The sequence below is a fragment of the Manis javanica genome, chromosome 7, assembly GCF_040802235.1.
Source record: "Manis javanica isolate MJ-LG chromosome 7, MJ_LKY, whole genome shotgun sequence".
Taxonomy (NCBI): Eukaryota; Metazoa; Chordata; class Mammalia; order Pholidota; family Manidae; genus Manis; species Manis javanica.
In genome coordinates, this window is record NC_133162.1 from 134,223,632 (window position 1) to 134,234,762 (window position 11,131).

An 11,131-nucleotide genomic window follows, 5' to 3' on the forward strand; every position below is an offset into this window, starting at 1 on the left:
TGTGGGTTACCCTTATTATAATTATTTAATGTCTCTGTTTCTAGTAATTTTCTTAAGTTTGATGTCTATATGATATTAATAAAGTCACTGCTGCTTGCTTTTTATTAATGTTTGTAATTTATCTGTTTTTCATCCTTTTTTTCTTTTAACCTACAGAAATCATTATGTTTGAAGCAAAGTTGCTGATAGACAATAGTTGGGTCATCCTCCTTGCTGCCAATCTGACAAATCTCTGTCCTGTAATTGATATATTCAGATCATTTATATTTAATGTAATTTTCTATATGTTAAGTTTAAATATGCCATTTTATTTTTGTTTTCCTTTGGTTCTGTTTTTCATTTCTCTATTCATTTCAGCTTTTTGTGAGTTACATGAACATGTTTTAAACTTACATTTTGATTTATCTGTAATGTTTTCTAGTGTATCTCTTGCTTTTTTAGTGGTTGCTCTAGTATATTACATTATATAGTATACATTATAATGATATATACATATTGCAAAGGCAAGTGTTCACGTTTTACTAGTTCCAGTGACATGTCAAACCATTATCTCTTAAGCTCCTCTTCCCTCATTTTATAATATTATTGTCTTAAATATTTCTTTCATATATGTTGGGAGAGATGTTAGATCATGTTATAAATTTTGCTTCAGTAGTCAAACTTATTAGAAAAAGCAAGATGTTAAGTTTATTATATTTACATGTGTTTCTGTTCAGACCTTATTTTCTTATCCTGATGATCAAGATTCCTTTATCCTTTACTTTCTGTTTAGTGAGTTTCCTCTTGCCATTCTGTCAGTGTAAATCAGCTGGCAACAGATTCTCAGTTTTCCTTCATCTGAGGATATCTTGCTTGCTTCTTCATTTCTGAAGAATATTTTCACTAATAATAGAATTCTGATTTGACATTTCTTGCAGCAGTAGGTAGCTGAGTGCTGTTTCCTTTGGCCTCCATGGTTTCTGACAAGAACTCTGTTATCCTTTGAGTGTTTTTCCCCTAATAAGTAGTGCATCATTTGTTTCTGGCTACCTTACTTTAGTTTTCAGAAATTTGACTATAATGTGATTTGGTATGGATTTGGGGGGTTTATTGTATTTGATGTCTGTTCAGATTCTTGAATATATAGGTCTGTGTTTCTTGCTAAATGTGGTAAATTTTAGGCCATTATTTATGGAGTGTTTTTCAGCCCATCCTTCCTTTTTTTCTTCTGAAACTGATAACGTAGATCTTAGGTGTCCCATATGTCCCAGATTCTGTTCTTGTTTTCTTCAATCTGTTTTCTTTGTGTTGTTCTGATTGGGTGATTTGTACTCTTTGCACTCATGTTCACTGATTCTGTTTCTCTGTCATCTCTATTCTGTTGTTAATTTCCATTCAGAGAATTATTTATGTCAGTTACTACATGTTCTAAGTTGTAAAATTTTCATTTGGTTATTCTTTATATATGGAGATATATATATAGTCTTATCTGAGATTCTTTGTTGTTGTGGAGACTTAGTTTTTTTAGGTATTCAGTGTTCATCATTATCATGGTAGCTTTAAAACCCTTCCTAGGTAATCCTAACACCTCTTCATCTTGGTGTCAGTCCCTTCTGTTGTCTTTTATCATTCAGTTTGTGATCTTCCTGGTTCTTGGTAAGATATATGATTTTTAATCAAAACCTAGATGTTTTAAGTACAGTAAAGCTGAGTGTTATTTATATCTTGCAGACTTCGTCCTGGCACTGCTCTGGTGGGTGAGGGGAGTGCTGCTTGTTACTGCCATAGCTTTGCAATTCCAGGCTCTCTCTGGCCATGGGTGGCCCCAGGGGCTGGGCATTAGGCCCTCTTCTAGGTGTCTGCTGGCACCAGCCTGTCTGGGAAGCGGAGGAGCCCTCCTCACTGCTCCTCTCAGCCTCCACTGATACTGTGGTTACTGGTGAGAGGTTGTAAATGGTTGTGCTCTCCACTACGTCTGCTGATCTTACCCAGTGGGATGGGGAAGCAACACCTTGTTTCTGCTGGGCAGAGGTGGGAGTTCTGGTCCCTGCTTGGCTCCGCTAACACCGTGGCATGGGACTGGGGTATCTTGTTTCCATCTGGCAGGGATGTAATTCCCAGCTGCCCACTTGGCCTTCTCTGGTACTACTGGGGGTTAGGGGGTCCTGTAACGGCCTGCCAAGCTCGGGAGTTTGGGCCCATCATACTGGTGGGAGTAGGGGTGGGAACACAGTTATTTCTGTAGTGTTCTGCTGGAGTAGACCAGTTATTGCCTAAAAATGGTCTCTTGCCAGATTGTTCCTGTCTTTCCTAGGTTTTTTTGGGTAGAGATAGAGCAGGCTCTTCTTCGGGATTTGTTTGTCTGTACTCAGTTGGCGTTTTGGGTTGCTGGCTTTTCCATTATTCAATGTGGGATGTAGGAGGAATATGGGAACCCCAGAGGAGTCCCTGTGTATGCCTCTCAGTATCCTGAGGTTCCTATCAGTTTGCCGCCTTCTTTCTGCTTTCCAGAGTATTCTTATGTTTGTTTTATATGCAATATCCTGGGTTTTCAGTTGTACTTAGAAGAAAGAGTAGGGAAAACAGTGTCTGAATTGAGTCCATCTTCTAGAGGCGTAAATCCTGTCTCCTTTTATATAAGATAACAGGTCTAGATCTACGTGTATATTTTCTTGGCCACAGCTCCCTATTCTCCCCTGTGCCCTGTAGCACTTGTCACATAATGGCAGACTTTGTTGGATAATTGTAATTGTCTGTAAACATGTTGTTCCCCCTTTCCCCCCCACCTGTGAGCTCATAAAGAAGTAAGAAGTCTGGGCCCTTTATCCATATTGCCCCGTGCAGAGCAGTCACTCACTTGGTTAGTGGAGGTGGGCCCATTGCTGTCATAGGTGTGTGCAGGTGCAAAACTGCCACTCACCTGCCCAGGTCTCAGACCTCCAGGCCCTGCTTGTTCCTAATGTCCCTAGTCCATGTTCTTTGGCCTGGGACTGCTGAAAATTGGGCTGGGGAGGGTTCTGCTGCTAGGGTGGCTTTTTCAAGAGAATACTGATTTTGTGTGAGTTTCATTTACCTGGTCCAACCTGATCATTTTCAGGATGAACAAAACAAGGCTCAGAGTAATTAGGTAGTGATTCACTGAAGGTCATTTAGTGGTCTAGCTGAACTGAAATTCACATCTCTTGCAAGTCCAGTTCTCTTTTTTGTTATATTTTTATGCCTTCTTTATTTTACAGCTTAAAAGTAGACTCATTGTAGGTTTGATTTTTTTTTTAATCTTAAAAAACAAATTTTTTAAAAGGCATAAATATACTATGTCATTGTTCTTTATTTTTTTCATCGAGTGTTAGAATTGGCTCTCCAGATTGCAGTCAGTGAAATTTAATATATCACCAGGCATTTCAAAATTTGTATATTCTTAAAATTGGGGTGTAACTGATGTACAACATTATCCTAATTTCAAGTGTACAACACAGTGTGATATTTACATGTATTGTGAAATGATCAACACAGTCAGTCTAGCTGACACTGGTACCACGCATATTTACAGCATTTTTTTTTTCTTGGGATGAGAACTTTTAAGATTTACTTTCTTGGCAACTTTCAGATATGCAGTAGAGTATTATTAACTGTAGTCACCATGCTCTACATTATATTCCCGGGACTCATTTTATAACTGCAAGCTTGTACCTTTTGATCCCCTTCGTCCAGTTTACCCATTACCCACGTACCATCCCTGGCAACCACCAGTCTTTTCTCTGTATCTGTGAATTCTTTGTTTTCCCTAGATTACACATGTAACTGAGGTCATATGGTATTTGTCTTTGACTTAATTTGTTCATTGTAATTCCCTCAAGGCCCTTCTATGTTGTTGCAAATGATAGAATTTCATTCTTTTTTTATGTATGTGTGTGTGTGTGTGAATTATATACCACATCTTCATTATCCACCCACCTATTGATGGGTAGTTAGGCTGTTTCCGTATCTTGGTTATTGTAAATAAGGTTGCAGTGAACACCGGTGCAGTTATCTTTTCTAGTTAATATTTCTGTTTACTTCAGATGATATAATACAATACCCAGAAGTGGAATTGCTGGGTCATACGATTTTTTTGTTTTTTTGAGGCACCTTCCTACTCCTCTCCACAGTGGCTGTGCCAGTTTATGTCCCCACCAACGGTATAGAAGGGCTCCTGTTTCCCCACATCCTCACCAACACTTGTTATTTCTTGTCTTTTTGATAGTGGCCATTCTGATTGGTGTGAGGTGATACCTCATTGTGGTTTTGTGTAAGAGGGTGGTTATCTTTGTCTTGTTCCTGATCTTAGAGGAAAAGCTTTCAGCTTTTCACTGTTGAGTACAGTGTTAGATGTGAGTTTGTCATATGTGGCCTTTATTATGTTGAGGTATGTTCCTTCTATACCCACTTTGTTGAGAATTTTTGTTATAAACGGATGTTGAATTTCAAAGTTGTATTTCTAATGGCCCTGTTTTTTTTTCAGCAGGCATATGGCTATGGTCCATACAGTGGTACATACCCACCAGGAACTCAAGTTGTCTATGCTGCGAATGGGCAGGCGTATGCTGTACCCTACCAGTACCCGTATGCAGGTAACTCATGCCAGCCTTTGTTCCTTATTTCTCTTCATTTAGTTGGTGTATCAGTGAAGCCTGTATTTTTATTTCTTAGTTTAAGGATAAGTGAGTTATGTTTCCTGGTTATAGAACACAGATCACTTTGCTGCTATGCTTTAAGAAAAAAGCATATATATTTTCACACTGCTTTTTCAAAGCTAGGGTATGCTTTATTTTTAAAACTTCACTGTCATATCCAGATTTGATCCCAAGAAGAGAATTTGTACTTGCTGGGTTTCACTTACATTAAAGGAGCAACCAAACTAAGAGGCCTGTTTTAACAGATAAGAGGTCATTTTTCTCATAATTTTTCCTTCTGGTAGCATCCTTTGAAAATTATCACTAATGAAGTGATGTTCCATTTTTCAAGTCCAGTAAAGGCCTGTAAGGGCTTCTCTGGGATTTTGATGTACTTCTGTCCGTCTTTCACCTCACCTGAATCAAATTGTAGGTGTAACAGCCCTTGTCACCAATGATAACCACATGGCTGATATTGTTTCACCTTCCTTCTCTTCCCATCTCTGGATTACAGTTAAGTCTTAATACCATTTACCAGGTTGATTCTCAGAACAGTTCATCAGTTTATAATACCACATACCGTGAGAGCTAGCTTCTTAATTCTGCTTCTAGGCTACCGTAAAGACTGGGGTAATCTCAGCTGTTTCTTACTGTAGGGAAGAGCAGAAGTGCATGTAGAGAAATGTTGTAAATTGGATTCTGTCCTTGCCCCTGACTTTCTCAAAGAAAAGGAGCCCCCTCACAGGCAACCTCGGGACGCTTGCCCCAGAGGCCTGAGTGAGGTTGGCCGGTGCTCAGCGTGGGCACTGTGATCAGTAGTAGGAGCACCCACTGTGGAGGGTTGTGCTGTACTGACAGCCAGGCGGGAGCTCCCCACCCAGCCTTTCTGAGACAACCCAGCGCTTCGCCAGCTGCACCGTGCACTGCCTTCCTGTGTCCATAGACACCTTGTCATGTGTAGAGCTGGTTAAAAGCCTTCTCTTTAATATGATTGGGACCAGTGGTCAGTCGGCCAGTTCAAAAAGTACAAAGAGTGCTTTGTGCCCCCCGAGTGTTCTGTTCTAATTTGCCCACAGCAGTGGATGTTTGTTAGCTGCCCTTGCCTGAGGGCTTGGGGTCTTCGCTCTGGCAGGTCTCTGTTGGGTGGAGTCTTCTCTGTCTTGCTGACACCGTACTCATGACAGGTGGTTGCAATGCCGAGTTCAGGGGTGTGTCCAAGAGCAGACCTCTAGATTTCGTGACTGGAGCTTCCCCTTCCCATCTTATATAATTTACTTCATTTCCTCAGTTTGATAGTAATTTGTGAAAGTTCTGCCTTTGTTTAGTCTTTCCCAAAGTACCTAACTTACCTGTCATAGAAACAGTTCAGTTTCTGCCTTTTGCACCTTTACATTTTGACTATTTGTGTAGAGCTTGGTTAAATTAAATTAGTAATTGAAGTAAGTATGACTTGGAAATGTCCCCAGCTTGCTTTGCTAAGGACTTAGCTCCCTGGTGGGGACAGAGGTTACCGGAACTCTCCTGCAGAATGGTCTCTGGTGCGCAGTGAGGGCGTCCCTGGTGTGCCCTGCGGTGGGACACAGAGCTAGGTTTTCCAGAGGGTCTTTTAATCAGGCCTGCTGACACATTCCCACTATGTTACACTTCACTGGTCAGAGTTGCCTTTTTGAAAGGTTTTAAATTTCAAGGCCATGAAAGTGGATGCGACAATTCACCAGTTTTTAAACATTGCTGAAAAAATCTCTGGCTTGCAGTGCTGTTCCCTGTACTTAGTTGGCACTTAGGTGGGGTTTGTTCTGTGGGGTTTGTTCTGCTCAGTGGTTCTTTTCCTCTCTCCTCTCGTCCTCTGTGTAGTTGAGGCACTGGAGGTCATGAGCACACACTGTAGCCCTGAGCGGGGCTGGCGTACCCCTCTGCCCTCATCCCTGTGTGCTCACTTTCTGTCTGAAATGGGCACAATAGTATACTCATCTCGTCAGGTTGTGGCGAGGACTGAGTGCGTCAGCGCATAGACCTGCTGGTGGTAGAGCAAGTGGTTATACCGGGACACTCACAAGGGTCGTCACTGTTGCTTTTACTTCCACTTGTCTCCGTGTACACGTTACATTGGATTAGTTTTTAGCTCTCTTAAGGTTGAACAGTTAATGTAATAGTAGGTTAAGGAGGAAAGTTACCACTACACTTATGTGAGCAATTTTAAAGCTAAGTAGCTGTTAGATAATATAGCCATGAAGTATAGAAGGGAATGAACTATACATTTCCAGTTATATGTAAACTTTAATCATGCAAATTAAGCATTAAGTTTGTTAAAGTTTGCTTTTAGACTCTAACATAGATATTTTCCCCCTTAAAGGCATATGATTAAAAATGAAGAGCAAGTTATATTAGCAGATTCAGGGTTTAACCTAAAAATGTTTGCATGAATACTAAGAAATTAATTAGCTTTTAAGTAGGTTTTTTTCTTTTTTAGCTTTTATTGGGGATTCTTAACTCCTGCTGTCTGAGGCTCTGTGCATCACACCCTCCCCCATCTCCCTGTCATCCTAACAAGCATGATGTGGAGGGCTGACATGGACACTGAATGCTGGAGTTCGCAGCTTCATTAGGATTCTGTTCTTTGCAGGGTTTGAGACTGTGGACACTGGAAAGCTGAGCATCTTGATTTGCTCTTAGTGCGACCTTGGGTGGAGGCGTTCTCACTAGGCCAAGTGCAGCATGTTGGCCTGTCGTGCGGGTACTGGGTAGCACTCACTGCCACCACCCCACCTGTCTCTAGAGGAAGACAAGGCCATGGGAGGAGGGGTGCACATACGTGGAGAAAGGACCTCACCTACTCAGAAAGGTTCCCAGTCGAGTGAGCCATCTCTTTGAGAGAATGTTGGTCTTCACAAACTGCTCCTCAGAGGACTATTTTTTCCTTCTTCTTATAGGACTTTATGGACAGCAGCCTGCCAATCAAGTCATCATTCGTGAGCGGTATCGAGACAATGACAGTGATCTGGCGCTGGGCATGCTGGCCGGAGCAGCCACAGGCATGGCCCTGGGGTCTCTGTTCTGGGTCTTCTAAAGCCCTTGAAATCTGGATGTGCATAGCTTCTGATACCCTGTGTGCAATAATATTATTTGCAGGGCACTTCTGTTTGTGATAAATGTTTTTAATAATAGTTTTAATAGTTCTTTTCAAAGTAGCGACATCAGAGTCATAACTCACCCATGTAAGTAGCACAGAGAAGGCTGCTGACTGCTGTTTAGCTAAAACATGGGCTCTCTGGGGCACTGGCTTGTTTCAGAAACTTCCTTGTGGAACTTCTGGAATGCCTTCTTTGAACGTACCTGTTTTGAAAGGCATTTTCATTGTAGAGGCAGGAGTAGTGCTTAAGGAGTAATTTCTCTTAGTGTCACATTAACAGTACAGTGATGTATGAGTGACTGATTATGGTGAAAAGAGCTGCAGCTTCTTTCCGTTTAATGCCAGACAGACCAGACACCTCAGACCAGAACTGGCTCATGTCACTGCAGGAGCTGCCGGCTGGTGAGCTGCCAGGGGACTTTCCCAAGGCAGTGATGTGATTCCTCTGCAACTTCAGGCCCGCAGGCTTCCAGCAAGGCTGACTGCTCAGGGGGACCGGGGGGAAGGCAAGTCCTCCCTTTTAACGTGATTTCTCCGTTTCACTTTCTGTTTTTGGTAGATGTCCTTGGAAAACATCCCAATTAGGAGTTGACTTGAGCCTCCTAGTGTTAGGGCTTCATCCTTTAAATCGTGAAGAAGATAAAACAATTGTAAACAAATATGTGGAGGTAGATTTGCTTTTTTCAGAGACATTATGTTTTTAGTGTCTGCTTTGAGTATTTTGGTTGCCAGTTATCAGCCTACTTACAGCTTATTTTTCTACTTGTTGAGAAGGTAAAATGAAAAGAATGGTGAGGACACTGGAAGGAGCGCCGCAGTCCCAGGGTCGCCGTGGCCAGCCTCAGGGGTTGCGCTGTGCACAGGATGCTCTTGGTCCCTCTGAAGGCTTTTAAAGAGCAGGTGTTCTGTTTTGTGTAGGACTGGGGAACAGGGACTGTCCCCTGAACTCTGGGATGTGTGGAGCCCCAGTGGGGCCTGGTGGGGGCTCTTGGGACCATGGCTGTGGGGGAGACTCAGGTTATAGATGGCAAAAATGAGGCCTAAGGGCATGAGTGACCTGTGCAAGATTTCTCTCAACCTGACCAGGACACCAGCCTTGTTTTTATTTCCAGACTCAGATGTCATCGGCAAGCTTACACCACTTAATTTTGAGCCCTAGCTATGGGTGAAACTCTAGAAAGCCCCCAGTTTTGCATTTCTGTTACTTTATATTTCTTTATGTGAATATTTCAAGTTGCTAATTATTCCAGTTTTCTGTGTTGCATGCTTTAAGGAATGTACTTCTACAAAGGCAGATCGGCTCAGCGAAGGTCCCTGCCCCTACACTCCGTGTAGCTCTCTTTCACATAAAATACACCCCTAGCGGCACCAGCGCTCGTCATTCTCAGAGGCCGGTTTTATCTACACTCATTTCACTGGTCTGCCGACTCCATCTCTGAGGCAGACTTAAATCAACCTCCTATGAGTCCAGATGCCCAATGAACTTTGTGGTTACCCCAGGTGTGTTTTCCTGGCCAATTCTAGTGGACTTGGTGACCCTGGAAAGTGTTTCAGCTGAAAGGACGTGTACTTGACTGCCATCTCTTTGGATGTTTGACATAGAGGAAAATTGCCAGATATGCATGGCAGCACTGGTTTTCATGGTTAAAAAGGTTCCTTTTAATAAAAGGTTTTATATCCTGTATCATAAAAATAGTTTTGTTCATATGGTAATCATTATTGAGGCTGTTTGGTTTACTTAAAAAATATGGTTTTTAATGGTACCTTGGGGTATTAATTTTGAGTTTGAGTTATGAGAACCAGAGTACTGTCAGGTCATCGAAATGTGCTTGAAGCAAACAGTCTCCCTGTGTTCCCCTGGCTGAACGGATGAGCCCCCCGGCTAAAGGGATGAGCTATAGACTGAAATTTGGCTACGCATGTCCCTGTCCCTAGAAAACTATAGTTGAACCTGGAAATTCACTGTCACTAGTGACTTGGTTTTGATGTGAAACGCAGGCCAGGTATAAAGGTGGGCCGCGGGACTTCATTTCCCTGGGCCCAACTCCCGCAGGTGCCAACCCTGTGATTGCTTCACTTTGGAATTTGTTCAGGTCTGAGTAAGCATTTACTTCCTTTTGTACTTTTAAATAATATACCTGGAAGAAGTTGGCCACTAACATTGCATATGTGCTGATCTGATTGTTTTTTAGCTCTGTTCTTTTAATTTCTTGAGTCAGCTTTAGGGTCTCGCATAGTACAGAGAAGGGAGAGACCCATGGCTGTGCTTCAGGCCATTATTTGTGAAACAGGCCAGACCAGGATATGAGGTCAGAGGTCCTAAAGGGAGGTTCCTGCAGTCGGGACAGAATGGCCCAAGCTCATTTTCTGCATCAGTTGTGACCCTGTGTAATCTTTCTTTCTCCTTCCCAAGTTTGTGTAGATGCAGAAATGGAATGCAGCTACATTTTTTTCCCTAGAATTGATCTCTTTTCTGACTGCTTCTGTCTCTAATATTTTGTTGTGTCCACAGAACCTATTTTTCCCTGTATATGCAAATTGTATGTTTATAAATGAAAATGTTAATACATTAAATGACTGTTAACCTTAAAAGCAGGTTTCATCGTGACTTTTTAAGAAAAACATTCAATTTATTTAAGCAACAAAAAAACTCCAAAACTTTATCCATTCTCTCACCTCCCCATCCCCTTACCTGTGGTAACCACCGATCTGCCAGAGGTAGAATTTTGTGGTGACACACTGTGAGCTTTTCTGCTGCAGCATGGGCAATGCGACTGTCATTTATGAGCATTCCCTAAGTGCCTGGGAATGTATTGAAACTTCAGAAGCGATACATTCTTACAGTAACTGTAAGGCAGGTGTACCCCAGGTACCCCGGATGAAACGGGCTCAAGTGTAAGCACTTTTCTCAGGAGTACACAGGTAGTGAGACAGGCTTTTATCTGATCATAAAAGGTTCTCTTTTCCTCTGCTGTGTGCATAGAAGAATATTGTTTCCCCAGGAACATACAGGCGGCATGTGTAATAATACTTTAAAGATGATCGGAAAATTGGCAGTGCCTTCCTCAGCCAGATCCACTTGGCAGTGTGGCTCCAGCAACTTCCATATCTTTGGGTACCTGGCTTCCTATTTTTTAAAATTACCTTAAATTACCTCTCAATTCCCTCGGCTTCCTCGGGACTAGCTTTTCTGTTTATCTCACCCATTGCAGACTTTGGTTAAATGGTGATGTGTGCTTGCCTATATAGTTCAAGACAGGGTGTCTCATACTAGAAAGCTGAGTCTCGTAGTTTCATTTCTCTAGAGACGGAGCCTCTAATATTTGGCCTTGAGGCAGTTATTTCTGGATGTGGGTGTGGGCAGGGTAGA

The 11,131-nt window shown here is 42.1% G+C and overlaps 1 protein-coding gene across 4 annotated transcripts in view; it reads left to right on the plus strand.

The window, feature by feature from the left end:
- PLEKHB2 (pleckstrin homology domain containing B2) overlaps positions 1–10,353 on the plus strand; it is a 36,924-nt gene extending 26,571 nt beyond the window's left edge. For 3 of the 4 annotated variants that reach the window (XM_017678246.3, XM_073241610.1, XM_017678247.3), the window contains 2 exons: positions 4,481–4,589; positions 7,562–10,353. In XM_017678246.3, coding sequence (XP_017533735.1) covers positions 4,481–4,589; positions 7,562–7,698 — 246 coding nt within the window. In that variant the 3' untranslated portion in view covers positions 7,699–10,353. The remainder of the gene's footprint in view (positions 1–4,480; positions 4,590–7,561) is intronic. The other variant, XM_017678248.3, reaches the window with a different exon arrangement.
- Positions 10,354–11,131: the final 778 nt, after the last annotated feature.